This window comes from Rutidosis leptorrhynchoides, chromosome 1 (genome assembly GCF_046630445.1).
Source record: "Rutidosis leptorrhynchoides isolate AG116_Rl617_1_P2 chromosome 1, CSIRO_AGI_Rlap_v1, whole genome shotgun sequence".
Classification (NCBI taxonomy): Eukaryota; Viridiplantae; Streptophyta; class Magnoliopsida; order Asterales; family Asteraceae; genus Rutidosis; species Rutidosis leptorrhynchoides.
Genome location: NC_092333.1, coordinates 524,315,423 through 524,338,530, shown reverse-complemented (window position 1 = coordinate 524,338,530; position 23,108 = coordinate 524,315,423). Strand labels below are relative to the sequence as shown.

The 23,108-nt window shown below is 34.9% G+C and overlaps 4 protein-coding genes across 4 annotated transcripts; 1 reads left to right on the top strand and 3 right to left on the bottom strand.

Annotated features, from left to right (window-relative positions):
• LOC139877152 (uncharacterized) lies at positions 1–1,845 on the bottom strand. The gene has a single exon (XM_071864569.1). It carries the CDS (start codon positions 1,762–1,764, stop codon positions 226–228), a length of 1,539 nt encoding a protein of 512 aa, XP_071720670.1. The 5' UTR covers positions 1,765–1,845; the 3' UTR covers positions 1–225.
• Positions 1,846–4,761: 2,916 nt separating this feature from the next.
• Positions 4,762–7,741, top strand: LOC139877141 (AUGMIN subunit 1-like). Its single transcript, XM_071864561.1, has 6 exons — positions 4,762–5,239; positions 5,503–5,635; positions 5,730–5,864; positions 6,195–6,318; positions 7,116–7,253; positions 7,439–7,741. The coding sequence occupies exons 1-6, from the start codon at positions 4,957–4,959 to the stop codon at positions 7,550–7,552; spliced, it is 927 nt and encodes a 308-aa protein (XP_071720662.1). The 5' UTR covers positions 4,762–4,956; the 3' UTR covers positions 7,553–7,741.
• A 123-nt stretch (positions 7,742–7,864) lies between these two features.
• Positions 7,865–16,753, bottom strand: LOC139877130 (mitochondrial fission 1 protein A-like). Its single transcript, XM_071864553.1, has 5 exons — positions 16,584–16,753; positions 10,085–10,223; positions 9,530–9,651; positions 8,208–8,271; positions 7,865–8,119 (listed from the first exon to the last, which is right to left on the bottom strand). The coding sequence occupies exons 1-5, from the start codon at positions 16,662–16,664 to the stop codon at positions 8,034–8,036; spliced, it is 492 nt and encodes a 163-aa protein (XP_071720654.1). The 5' UTR covers positions 16,665–16,753; the 3' UTR covers positions 7,865–8,033.
• Positions 16,754–18,429: 1,676 nt separating this feature from the next.
• Positions 18,430–20,176, bottom strand: LOC139877121 (uncharacterized). Its single transcript, XM_071864543.1, has 2 exons — positions 19,961–20,176; positions 18,430–19,179 (listed from the first exon to the last, which is right to left on the bottom strand). The coding sequence occupies exons 1-2, from the start codon at positions 20,171–20,173 to the stop codon at positions 18,535–18,537; spliced, it is 858 nt and encodes a 285-aa protein (XP_071720644.1). The 5' UTR covers positions 20,174–20,176; the 3' UTR covers positions 18,430–18,534.
• Positions 20,177–23,108: the final 2,932 nt, after the last annotated feature.

The following is a 23,108-nucleotide window of genomic DNA, read 5'->3' as shown; positions in this document are numbered from 1 at the left end:
TAAACAGAACATGAATGAAAACATCTATTGCTTATGTTGAATCAAATATATATAATATGACAATTCTTGTGGCTACAGCTTGGTATTATTCTAGAAACCAATCTAGGATGCTAATAAAAGATTGGCTATGAGACATTACATACTATTTCACACAATACATACCAACTAAGATTACTAAACTAGAAACCGAAACCTACTATTAATTACCTTGCGGGATGCCCATTCTCAAGTCAACATAAGATCGTTACCAACAAGATGAGGACGAAGGCACACACGTACCTCGTGTTCTTCAGGCCCTTCTCGAAGCTTCGGCACCAAAATCTCGAGCATTGTTCCAGGCCCGTCATAATACGCTTCTATGTTGGCATCTTCCGGGATACGAGTTGAAAGCGGGATTTCTCGGACGAATTCTCCGGGCGGGCAATGTTCCATATACGGGTCTGTAAGTTTGAAGGTGCGGTCCCGCCTTTTGATAAATGGCATCCGAGATGTGCTTACACAAGATACTTTAATGATTCCATGTGTAAGGGTGTTGCGCCATGAAACTTTAACCTTTTGAAGATCAACAAATGGCAAGCTTATAACAACCAAGTACCCTTGTTCATCTTCATATATTGTTTTTGCAGCTGTCACGGGCCCACAAGCGTTCCTTACGACCCCGCTGAAGTCATTCAACCAATGCGGCTCGTTTGGATTAATTTCCATATTCGGTAATCGATCTGATGGAGGACGAGTAACCGTCAAACATATATCTTCATCGTTTCCATTTGGGAACAAATCCTTCCTTTTCTTGTTGCAAATAGATGAAGATAGATCAATTCCATTTGCATCTCCATTGACGGTGTTAGAAGGTTGTGTTGACAAATTTAAACCCGACCCATTAAGCAACTTCTTAGATTGAGAACTCGCGTTATTATTCTTTATTGTTGGTGGCCTCTCAAGTTCGAATTCGGTATTTGGAAGATTTCTCCAAGAGCTGAAATCACTAGCTTCGGGTGGGATCAAGAAATTAAGATCCCGACCCGTGAGTTCTTTCCATCTTTTGAGTTCATCTTCATCGAGTACGGCAAGATTAGGTGACGGAACAACTTCAATACCGTGAACACATTGCGGATTCGAAAGCCCTCTATAATGCTTGCGTTGCATCCTATGAGATCGGACAAAACCCTTATCGACACTAAAAGGAAAAGGACGTTCACCTTGTCGTGAATGGCCATTCATATAGCTTCGTAATTGCATCTTACCGAGTGCGTTTTCGGGCCTTTCTTTAAACACCCACATGTACATGTTTTCCATATCATGTTGAACCATGAAAACATCAAGGTTTAGATCCGATTTATCGAACCCTGACACCCCATTACCGTCTCTCACTATCTTCGCTTTCGATTTGTCATTTAAGACCGGCCTAAAATAAAAACTAAAGAAAAACCACGCACCCCATATGCTATCCAATCTTTTGGCACATTTTCTCCCAACTTTCGGGACATTAAGGAAGCTTTCGGTTTCATACAATTGAGACACTAACCCGACCCCATTATCAAGAACTTCGCACTGATCTTGATTCCATGACTGCGGTGGGGAGCTTCGTTCAGCTGACAAGGGCAAATTAATATCGGGAGGAAGCGTAAGGTTAATTTGGTGACTCATTTCGAGGTCCAAATCATCATGAGAAGACGAAGCGCTTGAATCCATTGACAAAACAGTTGAAGGATGATGATGATGATGATTTAACATTAAAAGATTCGTGCGAAGATAATCTCCCATCTCACGAAATCATACTTCGAAGAGCACCCAGTTGAGACCGTGGATTCGAATTTTTCATCACAAGGCACATTTTTATTTTTATTTTTATTTTATTTTTACATAAAACAAACCTAATAATTATTCATCAATTATATCCATATCACCCTCTACATATTACACAATAAAAACAGCCACTATAGTTGCCTTTAATCAACAGCACATCAAACACTAAACAAAAAAACAAAAAAAAAAAAAATCTACAAACCTAACCAGATAAAAAATCAACTTCAACTTTCATATTGAAAAGAAATGAAAAAAAAAACTAAATTTATATTCAAGATCCAAACTTTTTGTATAAATCAGCAAACAAATATCTTCACAGAACAATAATTGCTATACCCAGATGTAAATTACATCTACGAGATGAATTTTATTTTATACCAGAATAAACAAGAAAATATAAAACCCTAATTATGAAATCGGATATAAAATGAAACCTACCAATCTATGAAACCAAGGCCCAAGAAAAGGACTAAAACAGATGGAATCTTGGAAGAATACCTTTTAGGGTAAGCATTAACAATCAAAAACACAGTTGGATTTTGACTGTTACAGTTAATTGTTTTCACCATCCTCTTCATTTATGTGTTTGATCTATGATTACTAATTTGTTGTGTAAAGGGGTTATCAAGTTAGGATTAGTAATTCAATCCGAATAGAATATTGACATTAAAAAGATGATGATAATAGAGAGAGAGAGAGAGATGAATGGATGGAAGTGAATTTGAGAGGAAATGTGTGTAGTGAAAGAGGAAAATCAATTAAACGAAATCGCTGGATAATGCTGACGGTGACGGTGGGTCTGATGATGATTTCAACATGTGTTTGTATGGGATTGGTTTGGTTGTAAAGTTTGATTTTGATTCTATTATTGTGTTGAAATATCACCTCCCCAAACAAAAGTAGCATAAATAAAGCCGTATTAAAATATTAATCATTGAGACGATGGTTTTCATGCGGCAGAGGTTCGGCTACTAAGACCGTTTGTATCGGGAGGCCACCAACGGCGTTGGCACCGACGTGGCAGCACCAAAACGCCGGCCCCCGCCGTATCGCCGCGTTTTTTGACCGCGTTTTGGCCGCGTTTTGCTGGGTGCAACGGCTACCCCAACGGCCGTCTGGATGACGTGGCGAAATCCTATTGGTTTGTGAAATTGAGCCGTTGGAAATAAAACAGAAAAATTCAAAATTAAATGCCACATCAGCTTTCCACTAACACAACACCAACTCACTACTCCACCACTACTCCACAACACAACACAACACAACACGTCATAGTCATAAAAAATGTGCACAACACGAACTCACAACACCAACTCCCACTACAAATGGTCTAAATAGAGCCGTGATTCAGCTCACGTTGTTGTTATAGTTATTTGTATTTGTGTGGGTCGGTTGTGTTTGTTGTAGGGTTAGTGCACGTGTTTTTGTGATTGTTTTGACTTCGTTGCCTATGTTTCTTCATTTTTTAATGAAGGTCTTGTGTTATATAAAAGTTTCAATCTTTTAAAAAAAGAAAATAAATAAAAAATAAAAAATAGAGCTGTGATTCCTACACCACTACTATGTTATCATTTCACGTAGGCTACAACACTTTAAAACATATTTAATTTAACAATGTATCAATCTTCAAGAATAACATCAAAATTCTTTTATTAAAAGGCAATTTTTTTTTTAAAACATTTTCCATAAAAGATAACCTATCATCGTTATTATTAATTTAAAGTGTTTATACTAAATGTTAGCTAAAAAGAAAAATATCGTTATTTTTAGTTAAGACGTTATTAAATGATAGGTTAATAGCTAATTTATATTTTTAACGACAGTTATTAAAAACAACCGTAATGAACGATAACATGAGTAGAGGTATTATTTTTTAAACGAATAAAATTTCATAAATACATACTCTCACTCTAAGGGTCTATTATAGAGTTTAATTATAAAGAAAAAGAAATAAAACGAAGTTAAATGAAATGGGAGGGAGTTGTAACATTTCAATTTAGAATGAAAGATGAAAAGAAAAATGCACTAAAATATTTCATCACTTTCATTTCATTTCCTACCTGTTAAAACTCAATAACACTACTTGTATTTATTTTATTTCTCTTTCATTTCACTCTAAATTAAAACTCTTGAACATACCCTAAAACAACCTCAAAATCACCAATTACAACATATTCATGAGGCAAGATGCCCAAAAAAATATTAAATTTCCCTCTATATCTCATCCAATAAAATGAAAGGATACAAACAAAATCAAATATCTCAGACTTCTTAACCATTTAATTGTTAAAGACGATCTCGTTCCTATGAATAGAAGTATATTATTATTCGACAAGGTCACTTTTAAATCAATATAATAATGGCCGAGGATTCAATGAGAACCTAGTTATCGAGAGTTATTGAGAGAACTTTAAGAACTCTCACTTCTAACAAAAATTAGACAGGATACACATCTTAGGGTTATTTAGAACATGTTCGAATTCCTCCAATTTTGTTAGAACTACTATGCATTTGTTAGAACTACTCGAAATAGGTATTTTTTTTTTAGCTCGATTTAGAGTTTAATGTTTTGGTGTTGATACCTAAACCCAAAACTTTAAAACCTAAACCTTAAACTCTAACCCGTTCGTGTTAAACACTAAATCTAAATCCTAAATCCCTAAACCCCCAAAATATAAATCCTAGACTCTAAATCGCGCTAAATTAAAAAAAAAACTTTATTCGAGTAATTCTAACAAAAATCGAGTATTTCTAAGAAAATTGAAAGAATTCAAACATATTTTAAATAAGCCTAAAATGTGTGCCTTTCCTAATTTATATTTATATTAGAAACTAGAGTTCTCATTAAAAAGGTGATTTGATACTTACAGTATAATATATAGTCGATAATCAATGGATATATCTAACCTTTTTATGTACTTATTAAGAAAATGTTTATAAGAGATCATAAGTATAATTGAGTTCAAAGATTAAACTTCAACTTAGTGCAAAACTCGAAAACAAGCAATTTGGAAAAGTATGTTCTTTTGCGCGGCCTAAAATCAAATCCCTCCCAATTTCTATTTCTATTTCTATTTCTGATAACTTTAAATCAAATCAAATCAAAATCACCAAACCCTAAATACCATTCCTTAATCCAATCGAGACAAAATGAGCGATACACTTGATCTGTCATCAAACGAATCATCATTATTATTATTATTATCAAAATCAAGCAGTGGATCTTTCGATACAAATCGAATTGGTGAAGTGAAATCATGGCTGTCTTCTCAATTCGATGCTGCTGGTAAAGATCATGTTCCTGATTTTGAATATACACCTCGTAACATTTCTCATTTACATAATTTAGCCACTATTTCTCAAGCCAAAACACAAGCTGCTTCCATCATTGCAAATGATTTTCGACTTAAAGCTTCCGAATATCGCTCTCAAGGTTGTTACCTTTATTGCTTCTGTACATTTATTGATGTGATTTGAGTTCTACATTACCTGTTAATTTACTTAATGTTCGCGATTTTAGTTATTATTTATTTTATAATTTTAATAAGTAGTTCACTAGTAGTCTATGATAGTAACAGTGTGCCCAAATTTCATATCTAGTGTTTTTACATGCTTCCCTTTGTCTGTGATAAAATTTTAGTATTACTTTTGAGATAGTCTGAATTGTGTGGATCTTTTATTATTTCGGTATCTTAGCTGCAAGGATTAGAGAGATTTTAGAGAATGTGGGGTTAGCACAAGAAGGTTTGCCAGCAAATGTTGTTTCGTCGTCACAGGTTTTGGCTAATGTGGCGAATTTGTTGAATATTAGGGACACTGAGCTGAGTAGGTGAGTGATACGTGTTTGCTATCTTTTTATTTGTTTATTTTAATGTTTATGTTTGTTTGGTTGCTGAAGTATTTACTTGGAGAGCTGTGTGTAGTTTTCTTGTGGCTATGGGAGACGTTTCACTAAGAAAGACGGGAGTAGAGGATAAGAGAGCTAAAGTGCAGAAAGAATCCAAGATTCTTCTTGATTACACTCGGAAGGCCATAGCAAGATTGACTTATTTGAAAAGGTAAATCCCAGATATCACTACCGTTTTCCGAATGTTAGTTATAAAACCTTGATGTTACTGCAGTATACTACATTTATCTCATTGGTGCATTTTAGTGGAATTGGGTATTGTTGTTGTTGTTGTTGTTGTTGTTGTTGTCATTGGTGCATTTTAAGTCTAGGTAATTTCATTAGACTCACTTCAAAACATCTCTTAAATGTTAAGATTATGATATCTTGACAAAATGTTAATTATCTCTATATAAAAGTATCTAGGCGTATATAAAGAAAATTGTATTGGAAACATATGGTTGTCATATGGGTGGGTTCTTATAAAACATTTTTTGGACAGAACGCTTGCTCAACTTGAAGATGATGTAGCTCCTTGTGAGTCACAAATGGAGAGTTGGAAAACAAACCTGGCAATCATGATTTCAAAAGAGAGACAATACCTTCAACAATACTCCAATTACAAGGTTAATTTTTCATCTGTTTTGTTTTGTAAGAAACTGTCAACAGCATTTTTTTTCTTCTTAATATGTGATTTACAACGAGAAAAACCCAATATGAGATCACATAATCAATACACTACATGGTCATTAATTCTAACTCTAAAAGCCAAATGTTAGGGATTACAACTTTATTATTTAAAAGGAGTATGTGTTGCTTGCCAAACGAAATAGGTGCCACACAAGCATAATTTTCTTTTTGAAGACATATATCACTTAGATATATCTACATAAATAGATTACTCTTGAAGTAAATTCTCCATCACACCATTATCAACCAAACGCCTCATTTTTGGGAGTTGCAACAGTCTTTAGAATAAAACAAAAGAGAAAAATACAACTTCATTATAGTATTGTGTTCTCATTGTTAGATATGTTAGGTATATTGCAGCCTTTTGTTAGATGCTTACCTTTCATGGTTCTTGTTGGGTTGCATTCTAGTCCATCTACTTGATTTTATATCTTTGTTTTGGTGACTCATACTCTCTCTTTTTGATAATCATATACTTCGTTTCTGTATCTGTATGTGCACATGCATATTTTTGGATGTGTATGCTATTTTCTAATATAAGAAATGGCCCCGTCCCATGAATTGAAATTGGAATTGTTTCATTGATTCATCGTAGTTACGCTTTCCAATGCATCTGAATCATTATCTCTATGGATATGTTATTCACATTATCGCCATGCATGCTTCCTGTTGCTTAAACATGTTTATTTAGATCTGTTTTAAATTTGGGAATTAAGGAATAATTATGTAACAGGCAATGCTTAATCGTGTGGGGTATACTCCCGAGATCAGTCATGGGATGTTGGTGGAAATGGAAGAGCATAGGAAAGAATTAGACAAGAAGACAAAGCCCATCCTTGATACTTTGAGAAGCTATCAGGACCTTCCCCCTGTAACTCTTTCACTCACAGACTCACTCTTTATCTATTATACGCATTAAAACTCAGTCAGAAAGAGTATCAAACTTGTATATCTTATACATGTTTCTTATTTTAATAAAAAAATGGGGTAGATGGAGCAGTAGTTCTAAGGAGAATGACGTATATTTGTTTAATACTTGAGTGACTTTGGTTGCAGGATAAAGCTCTTGCTGCACTTGCAATTGAGGACAAGAAAAGGCAGTATAATGCTGCTGAGAAGTATCTTGAAGATGTATTGCAATCAGCTCTTGCTACCTCAGATGATGTATAGAAAATTAATCCGAAGCTTTTGGTTTTGTGTATTTAGTGGCTGCCATGCATCTACGCATTTGTAAAACATTGCAAGATATTATACACCGAGACTTCATCTTTGTAGGGGCTATGATACCTGAGTTGTTCTCGTAGTGGGATAATTTGTATTGAAAAAATATATTAGACCACGAGGAGTTTTAATTTGTCAACCATGCTACCACATTGATCCAGAAATGAGTCAAGATCAAAGTATTTGACCATACATTTCAAAAAAGTAGCGAATAGCAGAAATGATGAAATGTTAACATTTCCAAACTTGGATATTGACATATAGGTAGTGAATTATTGTAAGCCAAGGTAATGTAACCTTTCTACCATGCAACAAAAACTTTAGATCATAGCAGTGAAAATTAAAAATGACTGATGCTTTGGCTAGGTTAAAACTAAAGGTTGAAATTGGAAGGGGGTGATGTTATCGTTTATATAGTCATGACCATTAACTAATTCTTCCGGATCAATGCTGCAGCAATTCCACCAGCTATAAGTCCAACAGCAGTAGCAGTAATGCCAATTCCAATCACACCATCTACATCATTAAAAAGAAAGATGCTCATAAGCAAAAAATGTTGACTTCATGATACCATGATGTTCTTATTAAGAAACATAATAAAGACCTTTAGTTATGCGTTCTTCAATCGCTTTCTTGAGTGACAAAGCTTGCCTCCAATCTGGTGCAATCTGCAATCACACCATCAATTCAAATCAGTCACAAATTACCTTCCAAAATATTTCCAGTTGGTACACTATAATGTTCTAGAAAAAATCAAGTCCATCGATAGAGAAGACAAACATATGAAATAAATGTGAAGATAAAAAAAGTAAACCGAGTCTACATGATAATAATATGAAATAAATACATTATCCTCATGTTCTTTAGAAAAATATGCTAACTTATTCACTCATGTTTTTATCATAACTGTTGTCCATCACCACTACCACCATCCATATGCACTGAAGACAGTGCACCGTCAAATCTTAAAAACAACAGGACAAATAATAATATAATGTAAAGCACTAAAACAAAAAAATAAATGAAGAATAGATTTTAAATTTGGGAGGATCAGTTCACAAGTAGAAACTCAGCTTTGTAAATTGTAAGCCCCGTCTATCAATCTATACAATCATCATATTATCTTATTAAGACTATTCTTAATCTTATTGTTATTTTTGGTACTTGTGCTGTCCGCCTAATCTCAGGTTTCACAATTCTTGCCTTAGTTAAACTGAACTATAAATTATCTATAGTTCAAGTACTTAATAAATTTTACAGATCAGTGTCAGTCAGTACTTAATGATCATTAAGCACATATTTCACATCTGACACATATTCAACATTACCAGAGATCATACTTATAAACAGACCAAGTGTGCTTTAGTGTGACCAGAGATAAAGATTCAATTTTGGGTGATGAAGCTTTGAGACCAACCATACTTTGATGAGCAATTTCATTAAATTGGTCAAGCTTATTGAATTACTTAGATTTGGCTGTGATCAGCACATCCTATAGTGCATGCAAGCTAAACACTTCTATGATGTGTTGTAGACCAGAAAATTCAGTAATTGTTTTTTAATTCATTCTTAAACTTGATTTATAAGTCGGTGAAAGTTGCATTATCAAGTAATGCTTCTAAAAGCTAATTCAGCTTTAAAAAATCAGTATTATTGATCTACAATATAATCAGTCTTGTTAAAACATATGAAGATTCATGTCCTTACATTAGAAGGCCTATCAGAACTATCTTATGGTATCACGTGAGATAGCAGATAGAGACGAAAATGCAATCGTCTTTCTAATAATTAAAGAAATTGCAAGTTAATACCATTGGATTGAATGCACTAGCTGATAGGAGTGAGAGAACAAAAAAAAAAAAAAAATACAAAAGGAAAAGGAAAGAAAAAAAAATAAAGGCCATAAAAAGAAAAAAGAGAAGAAACCTGTAAACATTGTTCGAGAAACATCCTACTCTTTGAGAAGTCACCACTGCGGTAGTATCCAACACCAAGTAGATAAAGTTTCTCTCTTTTTTGCAAAGGGCTGTTGGTGTTGACCATTGAAGCTGCAGACATAAATTCAGTTAGTATTCAAAGTTGTATTTAAATGTTAGGATTGACATCCAAAAAGGATGCTCAAATATCTATCATAAAAAAAATAAAAATGCATGTTGCCTAGTGAACTGAATAGTTGACAGCAGTAATATGGCCAAGAAAAGATTTGATACTTTTATCTTTTAACTGTCAGCTTGTTTCTTTGAGTTATTGTTTTATAGACATTTCTTATCACCCAGAGACATTAATTTTAAGACAACTTCATGTTGCTTCGAATTGAACAGTGAAAAATACAATTACAATTAGAAACTACATTTGGCAAATTGAACTTTCAAACTTAGACCTCAGTTAGATCATACCTCACACTAGGAGATTTTAGAAGAATGCAAGGTCAAAATGAAAAACTGACGGTACAACACTATTACATACACCAATCTATGTTACCTTCAAGCATAGCTATTCCACGCTGCACATCATCTGGTTGCCTAGAATGAACCAAAGCCCAAGATAATCGCATGATGCTTTCGCTTTTTGCCTCTTCAGAGGCATCATTTGCGGCCTCAGCAACTTCTTTCTCACAGCCCTGATATATAATGACTTATTAAGTGACGTGACTTAATAAATAAAGATAGCACAAAACAACAATCAAGTGCATCTTTTAGTGTCAATGTTGTTGTAACTTACAAATGTCATTTTCCAATAAGATTACTATTACTATATTACCATACTAAACGATAACAAATACATTACTGTAATAACTAGTAAGTACTTAAAGAAGCCACACTATACATATCACTCAAAATTTGTACAATATGAGTTAAGATACGTGTGAATGTATGTTTATTATGCGGTAGCTTGTTGGAAAATCATGAAATACTTCCATTATAGATCCAAATAGACAACCATAATATATAAAGCTGAACCCAACTACCATCATAACTATATAACTATATATAAATAAACATAAAGCAACAAAAAGGGTAGCACCTTAGAAATAACTAGCAATCGCAACGATGAAGAAACAAGTTTTGAGGAGGCATTGTGCATGTGAAAAAGTGTTTTAGACGAGGGATGAAGAAACAACAATGATGCAAATGTATTCTTGTTGCATGACTTGCAGTTATAACTTCGTCAAGTAAATGTTAAATTTATCAATACACAGGCCATCACAACCCTAAACTCTGTAACCAAGTGGCATGAATTTCTGCCAGAGATTAAAAAGACAACTCGTTCAAGAGAACTTCAAGTTCTTAACCACTAAAAAATACTCCGTATAACTTACATCTCCTCGAATCATTAATTTGTTCTTAAATGCAGACAAAACCATTATTCTCTAGCCAACTATTGATAGACCTAATATCAAGAACCGAGTGTTGAATAATGGAATGGATAATAAGTCAATAAACACATGGGAACTCAAGTATGGTTGGTGCCTACAATTTGTGGTAGACAAATTAGACTCTTCAATAAATCACCAACCATCACCTACCATTTACTTTGACCTTTTCTTGTTGTGGGCTATTAACATTCATACGCATGAATGAATGGGTAGATGGCAGATTACTTCAACTATAAAAGGAAAGCTTGGAGTTTCATTTCAAGCATCCCAAAAATTAATTCTTTCTTTCATGTACTAAAAGAATAATTAGAGAGTTTGAGAGTAATCTCCTAATTACAAGAGATATAAAGATTAGTGCTTATCCTTGTAATTAGAGAGAAGTGTAATTCCTATTATTCATATTAGTGAAACGTTTCTTTCCTTGCCCGTGGTTTTTACCCTATTGGGGTTTTCCACGTTAAATCTTGGTGTTCCTTTATTGTCATTATTTCGAGTATTACTAGCGGTTTGCTATAATTCGGTGTCACTTTTCTCAACAAGTGGTATCAAGAGCTAAGGTCTAATATCTAGTGTGTATTAATCTACTTATCGTATGCTCTGTGGTTGCCACGAGAGTGGATCGTCCACATCAGAAAATAAGTAAGATTATTTTCACTCGATAAGATAAAATTTCCGTGGGTACTATTTCTCGAAAAATAGTATTGTCGAAAAGAAAATTGTGATTATAGCAATGTCTACGAAATTCGAAATTGAAAAGTTCAACGGGAGTAACTTCTCGTTATGGAAACTAAAGATGAAAGCTATCATGAGAAAGGATAAGTGTTTGGCGGCCATCAGTGGACGTTTCGCCGAAGTCACTGATGAAAAATGGGAAGAGATGGACGGCCAGGCTATCGCAAATCTTCATCTGACACTAGCAGATGGCGTTTTGTCTAGCATTGAAGAAAAGAAAACGGCGAAAGAGATTTGGGATCACCTCGTAAAATTGTACGAGACCAAATCACTCCACAATAAGATATTCCTTAAGAGAAAACTTTATGCGCTACGCATGAATGAATCTACTTTAGTTAATGAGCACATTAATTCTTTGAATACTCTATTTTCTCAACTCGCTTCATTAAGTTGCAATATAGAGCCAAAAGAACGTGCTTCTTTTACTTCAGAGTCTACCTGACTCGTATGATCAACTCATTATTAACTTAACCAATAATGTTCTCTCGGAGTATCTAGTCTATGATGAAGTTGCGGCTGCTATTCTAGAAGAAGAAAATCGGCGCAATAACAAGGAGGACAAACAGGCCGGTTCACGACAAGTGGAGGCCTTGGTGGTGTCAGGAGGGAGATCAACGGAACGTGGCCCAAGTGGGAGTCAAAATCATGGTAAACCGAAGTCTAAAAAGAAGAAGACCTATACATGCTACAATTGTGGCAAGAAAGGTCATCTGAAGAAGGATTGTCGGAGTTTAAATAACTCTAATCCTCAAGGAAATATTGCAAGCACTTCGGATGATGGGACTGCTTTGATTAGTGAAGCAGTGGTAGCAAATGAAGGCAGAAAGACATTTGTTGATGTCTGGTTATTTGACTCAGGAGCTACTTTTCACATGACCCCTAGAAGAGAATGGTTCAAACAATATGAACGTATCTCAGGAGGATCTGTATATAGTCGCAATGATCATGAACTAAAGATCATTGGAATTGGAGATATCATTCTGAAGATGCATGACGGTACAATTCGTACTATTCAAGGTGTACGACACGTGGAGGGTTTGAAGAAGAACTTATTGTCTTTAGGACAATTGGATGATCTTGGTTGTAAGACGGTGATACATGAGAAGATCATGATAATCAAGGAAGGCGCGGTTGTACTTATGAAATGAAAAAAGGTGGGTGCTAATTTATACATTCTGAAAGGCGAGATGGTACAGGAATCGGAAGCATCTGTTGCTTCGAATAGTTCAAGTGATAAAGTTGCTATGACATGGCATCAAAAGCTTGGACACATGTCTGAACAAGGTATGAAGATTCTTGTTGAAAGAAATCTTATTCCTGGTCTTACAAAGGTATCGCTACCTTTCTGTGAGCATTATGTAATCAGCAAGCAGCATCGCCTGAAGTTTAACACATCAAATTCTAGAAGTAAATTGGTTCTAGAATTGGTTCACTCTGATGTGTGGCAAGCACCAGTTCAATCCCTAGGAGGAGCAAAGTATTTTGTATCATTTATTGATGATTACACTAGGAGATGTTGGGTGTACCCAATCAAGAGGAAGGCAGATGTGTTTGAAGTTTTCAAAGTTTACAAAGCACGTGTTGAACTTGAATCTGGTGAAAAGATCAAGTGTTTAAGGACGGATAATGGAGGAGAATACACTGGTGATGAATTTGATAAGTTCTGCAAACAAGAAGGTATCAAAAGGCAGTTCATGACGGCATACACTCCTCAACAAAATGGAGTGGCAGAGCGGATGAACAGAACCTTGTTAGATAGAACAAGGGCGATGTTGGCAACTGCAAGCTTAGAAAAATCATTCTGGGCAGAAGCAGTAAGTACTGCCTGTTACGTGATAAATCGGTCACCATCAACTGCAATTGAGTTGAAATCGCCGATAGAGATGTGGACTGAAAAACTAGTTAATTATTCTGACCTTCATGTATTTGGAAGTCCTGTGTACGCAATGTACAATTCTCAAGAAACGACAAAGTTGGATCCAAAGTCCAGAAAGTGTTTGTTCTTGGGGTATGCTGATGGAGTTAAGGGGTATCGCTTGTGGGATCCCACTGCCCACAAAGTAGTCATCAGCAGAGATGTTGTCTTTACAGAAGACAAATATCTTGAAGATGTTAGCACTTCAAAAGAAACTATACCGATACATGTGGGTAATGAATTTCATAAAGATTCTTCTGAAGCAGTACCAGAGCACGATGAAAATCAAGTAGTCGTTGATGAAGCTCCAGCGACTCGTATTTCTAATCGGGAAAGGAAACGTCCAGGGTGGCACTCAGATTATATTATGGAAAGCAATGTTGCATATTGTCTTCTAACAGAGGAAGGAGAACCAACAACTCTTCGCGAGGCACTGAATCATTCAGATGCATCTCAGTGGATGACAGCTATGCAGGAAGAAATTGAAGCTCTTCATAAAAATCAAACATGGGAACTTGTGCCATTGCCGAAAGGTAGAAAACCTATTGGAAATAAATGGGTGTATAAGATCAAGCGAAATGGCGATGATCAAGTGGAGCGGTATCGTGCAAGACTGGTGGTTAAAGGATATGCTCAGAAAGAAGGTAAAGACTTTAATGAAATATTTTCTCCTGTGGTTCGACTTACAACAATTCGAGTAGTTCTAGCGATGTGTGCTACATTTAATTTGCATCTAGAGCAGCTAGATGTGAAAACTGCATTTCTTCATGGAAATCTTGAAGAAGAAATTTATATGCTTCAATCAGAAGGTTTTGAACTACAAGGAAAAAAGAACTTGGTTTGCAGGTTAAAGAAATCTCTGTATGGTCTCAAACAGGCGCCGAGATGTTGGTACAAGAGATTTGATTCTTTCATAATGAGCCTTGAATATAACAGACTTTATGCAGACCCTTGTGCATATTTCAAGAGGTTTGGGGACAATGATTTTGTCATTTTGCTGTTATATGTAGACGACATGTTGGTTGCAGGCCTCAACAAAGATCGTATTAATAAGCTGAAGGCTCAATTGGCTAGGGAGTTTGAAATGAAAGACTTGGGTGCCGCAAACAAGATTCTAGGGATGCAAATTCACCGAGACAGAGATAATAGGAAGATTTGGCTTTCTCAAAAGAATTATTTGAGGAAAATCTTGGAGCGTTTCAATATGCAAGATAGTAAGCCAATCTCAACCCCACTTCCTACTAATCTCAAGTTATCCTCCGTTATGTGTCATAGCAGTGAATACGAGAGGAAGGAGATGTCTCGCGTACCGTATGCATCAGCAGTGGGAAGTTTAATGTTCACAATGATATGTACAAGACCAGACATTGCACATGCAGTGGGAGTAGTTAGTCGGTACATGGCGAATCCTGGTAAAGAGCATTGGAATGCGGTAAAGAGGATCCTAAGATACATTAAGGGTACCTCGGATGTTGCATTATGTTATGGGGAACCGGAATATTGTCAAAGGGTATGTTGATTCAGATTATGCAGGTGATATGGATAAAAGTAAATCCACCACCGCGTATGTTTTTACACTTTGTGGTGGAATAGTAAGCTGGGTTTCAAAACTGCAGTCGGTTGTGGCGACGTCAACAACAGAAGCAGAATATGTAGCAACAACTCAAGCTACTAAAGAGGCAGTATGGTTGAAGATGTTTTTGGAGGAACTCGGGCACAAACAGAAGAATATCACTTTTTTCTGTGACAACCAGAGTGCCTTGCATCTTGCAAGGAATCCGGCATTTCATTCAAAGACAAAGCATATACGAGTTCAGTATCACTTCGTTCGTGAGAAAGTGGAAGAAGGAATCGCGGATGTGCAGAAAATTCATACTGACGACAATGTGGCCGATTTTCTAACAAAGTCAATCAACCGTGACAAGTTTATTTGGTGTCTTTCCTCATGCGGCCTAATAGAGACGTAAGCAACATCATTGGGAAGGAAGGATTATCGTGTGAAGATTGGTTGAGCTTCAATCAAATCTTCAAGTGGGAGATTGTTGAATAATGGAATGTGTAATAAGTCAATAAACACATGGGAACTCAAGTATGGTTGGTGCCTACAATTTGTGGTAGACAAATTAGACTCTTCAATAAATCACCTACCATTTACTTTGACCTTTTCTTGTTGTGGGCTATTAACATTCATACGCATGAATGAATGGGTAGATGGCAGATTACTTCAACTATAAAAGGAAAGCTTGGAGTTTCATTTCAAGCATCCCAAAAATTAATTCTTTCTTTCATGTACTAAAAGAATAATTAGAGAGTTTGTGAGTAATCTCCTAATTACAAGAGATATAAAGATTAGTGCTTATCCTTGTAATTAGAGAGAAGTGTAATTCATATTATTCATATTAGTGAAACGTTTCTTTCCTTGCCCGTGGTTTTTACCCTATTGGGGTTTTCCACGTTAAATCTTGGTGTTCCTTTATTGTCATTATTTCGAGTATTACTAGCGGTTTGCTATAATTCGGTGTCACTTTTCTCAACACCGAGTTTTGATGTTAGCGAGTTGGGGTGCCCTCAGTAGCTTGGTGCTAATTGCTTATTGTTGTTGTTCATAAGATAATAAGATCGAAATTTTGAGCTTATTATAATTTCCCTTAATTAAAAATATAAGCATATAAGTTTCACAAAATGGAGTAAAATACACAAAAGCATTTAAAAAAAAAAAAAAATGAAAAATTACTCCAATGATTAGATCAATAACATAATACTGTAACTAATGATTATTATTTCAAATCTAAATACCGTAATACCTAAATGAATGATTATATAAAGTCGGATGATATTAAATTGAAAGGCACGGGTAATGAAAGCGAAAAGCGGAGAATAAATCAAAGGTGAAGCGGATAACATAATCGTAATTAGAAGAAAATGAAAAAAGTGAGGATTATTTTATTTATGGTTACCGCAATGATCTCGCGAGAGCACCATGGGAGCTGATCTCCGCCGGAGAAGAAGGAGCTCACCGATTCCATGAAATTGTTCATCCTTGCTGCACCTTATTATCAAATTAAATGGAAACCGAAGCAAATCAAATCAAATCAAATAATACGAGTAGTAATTGGGAACTCTTATTTTTTTTTTTTAATTTTTTTTTTTCACAAGCACTAATACTATATGTGAAAATATATATACATTAAAAAAAAAAAGTCATTTTGTGAAAAATGTTATTATTTTAATTCAAAAACGCTCGAAGAAATAACATTCATCGATAAACGTGATTATTGATAACACTCATCGTGATTAATGTTATTCTTCGAGTGTGTTTTTTTTATCTTATGTGAAGTTTTTTTTTTCAAAAATTTAGCCCGATTTAGAGTTTAGGTTTTAGAGTTTAGCCCGATTTAGAGTTTAGGTTTTAGGGTTTACGGTTTTGAGTTTAGACCCTAAACCCTAAACCCAAAACCCAAAACTCTAAACCGTTCGTGTTAAAAAATCAATCTAAAGCCTAATTTCTAAACCCTAATTTCTGAACTCCAATTTCTAAACTCTAATTTCTAAATCTTAAAAAAAGCGTTCGAAGAATAACATTCATCACAATGAATGTTATATTTTATTTTTTCGAGCTTTTTCTCGTCAAAATAATAACATTCTTCACAAAGTATTTTTTTTAAATTATTCATATGTTCACAAAATTTTAACGTTTGTAAAGGAAATTTTCAAAAAAGAAAGAAAAAATTACTTTCCCCTTCCTATTAACTTGTCACTTCCCTCTCAGTCTTCCCTCTATATTTTTAATAATTAAAATATTTATTTTCATTTATAGTCACGTATGCAATATTTTTTACACTTTCTATTCTAATTTGTAAAATCAACATAATAATAATAAATATGAAAAGTTAATCCAATTATATAAACTATCCTAACATACCATTACATAATTATGAAAGAAAAGTCACGAGACGAATATAGATGAGCATTGAGGTTCGTGTTTCGCTCCGAGAAAATGTTTCATTATATACCTTAAACACTATTTTAATATTTTATAATTAAAATATGCACATTGATAATCGGTAAATACTTGACTGCCTTGCAAGGAGCTTGACTACCGCCTTGCAAGGGGTGCGGTGATGGTCGATGCAACGTGATTGTGCGATGATAGTGTGGTGGTGGTGATGCGATGGAGTTGCGATGGTGGTGGTGGTATGATTGTGGTGGTGGTGCGATGGTAGTAGTGTGATGGCGGTGCGATGGTGGTGGTGTGATGTGGTGGTGGTGCGATGATGGTGGTGTGATGTGGTGGTGGTGCGATGGTGGTGACTGGTAGAATAGTAGTGGTGCGATGGTGGTGAGTGAAGCGATGGCGTTCAGCGTTGCAGTGGTTGTTAACATAATCTAGTTCAACAATACTATATAGATATATTGATCACCACATTATATGCCATTGTCTATCATTGTTTGTGGCAAAAGAGGTTGATAACCGGCAACTCTAACAAGTCTACACTCACATGACAATTTCATAATATGGAGGGCATACCCGACTCACTCTAACGGTTATGCCTATGGGGTGGTATGGATTGAAGTATTGAACCCCTAACATCTGCTTATTTGTGGCAAAATGCCCCACCCATTATCGACTTAACTATGCGCCATTACCTTTGTCCTTGTCGATTATCATTAATTTCATTATTATTAATTTAATTTCATTATTACATGATGTATGATATGTATTGCTTGTCTATCATTTACTGTATTACATACTAATACTATTGCATTACCATTTTCAGAAAATACTTGACTACCGCATATGTTAATCCCATGAAATACTTGACTATTTAATTGTTCATTTGTTTATTCAAGAATAACATAACAATAGCAATGACAATTTGGTATACCAATCATATGACATCAAACAGACTATTTAACCAAATCTCCCACTTTACCAATCCTCAGATAAACCAGATACGTAACGCTCTTTTGCCCATTCTCGTCTTCATTCCAAGCCTTCGTAAACTCCTCGATCACACCATCGTTCAGTAACTCGACACCTTTCTCTTTAGCCGTCTGATAAGCCGACCATGACTTAACATACGTAAAGAACTCATCCAAACTCATCAACTTCTCACTTCGAAACTCAAACGGGCCAGTGTGATCACATCCATCCACAGGTTCAAACGGAAACTTAACACTCTTATACTTATCATCCACCAACCCACGTAACGAGTCCCAATATGGTTTCGACTCAGAGTAAAATTTCTGGAACACTGGATCGAATTGATCATCGATTTCAGGGGTAGTGTAACACCATGCTGCGATTACACCATTTGGTTTCTTGAGAATCCATTTGACTTGATCGTAAAAGGTATCGTGATCAAACCAGTGGAGTGCTTGAGCTACTGTAACTAAATCGACGCTAGATTCTGGGCCGATTTTGTCTTTCAAATCGGTCATGGAAATGTTGGCAGAAGTACATTCGTAGCGAATGTTGGGGAGTTTTGGTGCGAGTTCGAGTTGTTTGTTGCTTGTATCCGTGCCAATTACACTCTTGTATATGCTAGCAAGCTACAATTAATGAACAAGTACTATCAATAATAATAGTTCGATTGATCGTTTTTTACGAGGAGGTTCAATACACCACAATTTTTAGTTATACACCATTAAATTAAATGTATTTTTAATTGTTGTACAACACCTTTAATTGTTATATAGAACACTTTATCCCTTTCTTCTCATTTTTACATATAAACTATTAATGTATACCTTTAGTTTTATGTACGATATAACCTTAACAATTTGATACAAAACGTAGCATCTTATATATAATTTTTTTTTTTTTAGTAAGCGGGGAAACCCTCCTATGAATGAGCACATTTGCTCCCCATAGAAGATAAAACCTCGGGTAATCAACTCTCCCGAGCGCGAGACCTGGTACTGGGTGAATTGCGCATTATGTGCACCCTCTATTCCCGCTCTCTTTTTGAAAAATATGGCATAGCCAAGGATTGAACCTTGTTGTTGTGCTTCATTGGCCATCTGTGGCCACTCAAGCAAGCCTGTGGTTAACCGTTTACGTTGACATAACAAATATTTTAGATCGCATTCAAGAGTAATTGACATATGCTCATCCGTCCCACTTAATTGCCCATATTTTCATTTTACCCGTTTCGAAATGATTGTACACTTTCAATTCTAACCGATCGAATCATATTTTAAATGAGTAAATATTCCTTTTCTGATAAGTAGTTAATAAGGGTTTTAATATGATCTTGCATCTTTTGTTAACATATTAAATAATAAATAATAAATAAATTAAAATTAAAATAAAAATCAAAAGAGGACTTACGGAGATAGCAGCCTGACCGCTGCCGGTGCCAACATCCCAAACGACGTCGTGCGTAGGCGTTTTGGAGGCGATGAAATCAAAGAGTTGTGGTGGATAACCTGGTCGAGTAGCCAAATATTGTTTCGCTTGTTTCAAAAACAGATTCGCCATTTTCTCCTCTTTCTCAGAGTACAAAGTTGACCCAACTTTGCCAAAAGTTTTAAATACTGTCATATTATTTTGTCATCGTTACTTATTTATATGACTCTTAAGCCGCTTCTTATCCTACTTCATTTTAAGATAACTTCTTTCTTCCATATCAGCGCCACGTCACACCAACATAAATACTTTAACATCACTTTCTCTAAACTCTCACTATCTTACGCTCCATTTCAAACTCTAACCAATTTAAAATTATTAAATAAATAAATAAAAATAACATTTTATTAAATAAAATAAAAACATTACATTATTAAAAATAAAAATATTACAATATTAAAATTAAAAGACATTACATCGATAAAAGAAACACACAATAAATAAACCTAATTGTCTCGAACAATATAATCATTTGGGAGTGTCCAAATGTGTTCGATCAAATTGTTGCGAAGGAGATGATGCGCTGTTCGATCTCGCAACTCTCGTGACATCCGATCCTGAAGCTCAACTCTCTCCGTCCAAGTACGTCGCGACATGTTATATCGATTTCGGAGATAATCCTCTTTGAGGTCGCATATGTTACGCACATTGTCTTCGGTGATCATGTTGAAAAGTATAACACAAGTGTACATGATTCGACGTATTTTATTGATACTAAAAGGTCTTGCTGGGTGCTTTAGTATTGCCTAACGACCTTGAAGAACACCGAAAGCTCGTTCCACGTCTTTTCTCGCTGCTTCTTGAAATCATTTAAACTTTAATTTTTTTTTGGCTCAGTTGGACATTTAAACGATTTGACAAGTGTTGCCCATTCTAGGTATATGCCATCCACCAAGCAATACCCTTTATTAAATTCGGGCCCGTTGACATTGTAACGGACCTCCAGAGTTCGACCATCCAATAAATCTTCAAACAAATCTGATTCAATAAGCACATTAATATCATTGTTCGAACCCGCTGTGAAATGTCCCGTTCTTATTGATTAAAAACGTTCCATATTAATTGATTTCGTTGCGAGGTTTTGACCTCTATATGAGACGTTTTTCAAAGACTGCATTCATTTTTAAAACAAACCATAACCTTTATTTCATAGATAAAGGTTTTAAAAAGCTTTACGTAGATTATCAAATAATGATAATCTAAAATATCCTGTTTACACACGACCATTACATAATGGTTTACAATACAAATATGTTACAACAAAATATGTTTCTTGAATGCAGTTTTTACACAATATCATACAAGCATGGACTCCAAATCTCGTCCTTATTTAAGTATGCGACATCGGAAGCTCTTAATAATCACCTGAGAATAAACATGCTTAAAACGTCAACAAAAATGTTGGTGAGTTATAGGTTTAACCTATATATATCAAATCATAATAATAGACCACAAGATTTCATATGTCAATACACATCCCATACATAGAGATAAAAATCATTCATATAGTGAACACCTGGTAACTGACATTAACACGATGCATATATAAGAATATCCCCATCATTCCGGGACACCCTTCGGATATGATATAAATTTCGAAGTACTAAAGCATCTGGTACTTTGGATGGGGTTTGTTAGGCCCAATAGATCTATCTTTAGGATTCGCGTCAATTAGGGTGTCTGTTCCCTAATTCTTAGATTACCAGACTTAATAAAAAGAGGCATATTCGATTTCAATAATTCAACCATAGAATGTAGTTTCACGTACTTGTGTCTATTTTGTAAATCATTTATAAAACCTGCATGTATTCTCATCCCAAAAATATTAGATTTTAAAAGTGGGACTATAACCCACTTTCACAGATTTTTACTTCGTCGGGAAGTAAGACTTGGCCACTGGTTGATTCACGAACCTATAACAATATATACATATATATCAAAGTATGTTCAAAATATATTTACAACACTTTTAATATATTTTGATGTTTTAAGTTTATTAAGTCAGCTGTCCTCGTTAGTAACCTACAACTAGTTGTCCACAGTTAGATGTACAGAAATAAATCGATAAATATTATCTTGAATCAATCCACGACCCAGTGTATACGTATCTCAGTATTGATCACAACTCAAACTATATATATTTTGTAATCAACCTCAACCCTGTATAGCTAACTCCAACATTCACATATAAAGTGTCTATGGTTGTTCCGAAATATATATAGATGTGTTGACATGATAGGTCGAAACATTGTATACGTGTCTACGGTATCTCAAGATTACATAATATACAATACAAGTTGATTAAGTTATGGTTGAAATAGATTTGTTACCAATTTTCACGTAGCTAAAATGAGAAAAATTATCCAATCTTGTTTTACCCATAACTTCTTCATTTTAAATTCGTTTTGAGTGAATCAAATTGCTATGGTTTCATATTGAACTCTATTTTATGAATCTAAACAGAAAAAGTATAGGTTTATAGTCGGAAAAATAAGTTACAAGTCGTTTTTTTAAAGGTAGTCATTTCAGTCGAAAGAACGACGTCTAGATGACCATTTTAGAAAACATACTTCCACTTTGAGTTTAACCATAATTTTTGGATATAGTTTCATGTTCATAATAAAAATCATTTTCTCAGAATAACAACTTTTAAATCAAAGTTTATCATAGTTTTTAATTAACTAACCCAAAACAGCCCGCGGTGTTACTACGACGGCGTAAATTCGGTTTTACGGTGTTTTTCGTGTTTCCAGGTTTTAAATCATTAAGTTAGCATATCATATAGATATAGAACATGTGTTTAGTTGATTTTAAAAGTCAAGTTAGAAGGATTAACTTTTGTTTGCGAACAAGTTTAGAATTAACTAAACTATGTTCTAGTGATTACAAGTTTAAACCTTCGAATAAGATAGCTTTATATGTATGAATCGAATGATGTTATGAACATCATTACTACCTTAAGTTCCTTGGATAAACCTACTGGAAAAGAGAAAAATGGATCTAGCTTCAACGGATCCTTGGATGGCTCGAAGTTCTTGTATTAGAATGATAACCTACTGTAAGAAACAAA

What these genes read in the sequence shown, in the direction of transcription:
- LOC139877152 (XM_071864569.1), bottom strand. Translation starts at nt 1,764, where the DNA reads ATGGGAGATTATCTTCGCACGAATCTTTTAATGTTAAATCATCATCAT.
- LOC139877141 (XM_071864561.1), top strand. Translation starts at nt 4,957, where the DNA reads ATGAGCGATACACTTGATCTGTCATCAAACGAATCATCATTATTATTA. An exon ending in AGATTGACTTATTTGAAAAG is followed by an intron (nt 5,865 to 6,194) that starts GTAAATCCCAGA and finishes TTTTTTGGACAG; the next exon opens with AACGCTTGCTCAACTTGAAG. An exon ending in AACAATACTCCAATTACAAG is followed by an intron (nt 6,319 to 7,115) that starts GTTAATTTTTCA and finishes ATTATGTAACAG; the next exon opens with GCAATGCTTAATCGTGTGGG.
- LOC139877130 (XM_071864553.1), bottom strand. Translation starts at nt 16,664, where the DNA reads ATGAACAATTTCATGGAATCGGTGAGCTCCTTCTTCTCCGGCGGAGAT. An exon ending in GCTCTCGCGAGATCATTGCG is followed by an intron (nt 10,224 to 16,583) that starts GTAACCATAAAT and finishes ATTATATATCAG; the next exon opens with GGCTGTGAGAAAGAAGTTGC. An exon ending in TTCTCGAACAATGTTTACAG is followed by an intron (nt 8,272 to 9,529) that starts GTTTCTTCTCTT and finishes GTGTGATTGCAG; the next exon opens with ATTGCACCAGATTGGAGGCA.
- LOC139877121 (XM_071864543.1), bottom strand. Translation starts at nt 20,173, where the DNA reads ATGACAGTATTTAAAACTTTTGGCAAAGTTGGGTCAACTTTGTACTCT. An exon ending in GCGGTCAGGCTGCTATCTCC is followed by an intron (nt 19,180 to 19,960) that starts GTAAGTCCTCTT and finishes CATTAATTGTAG; the next exon opens with CTTGCTAGCATATACAAGAG.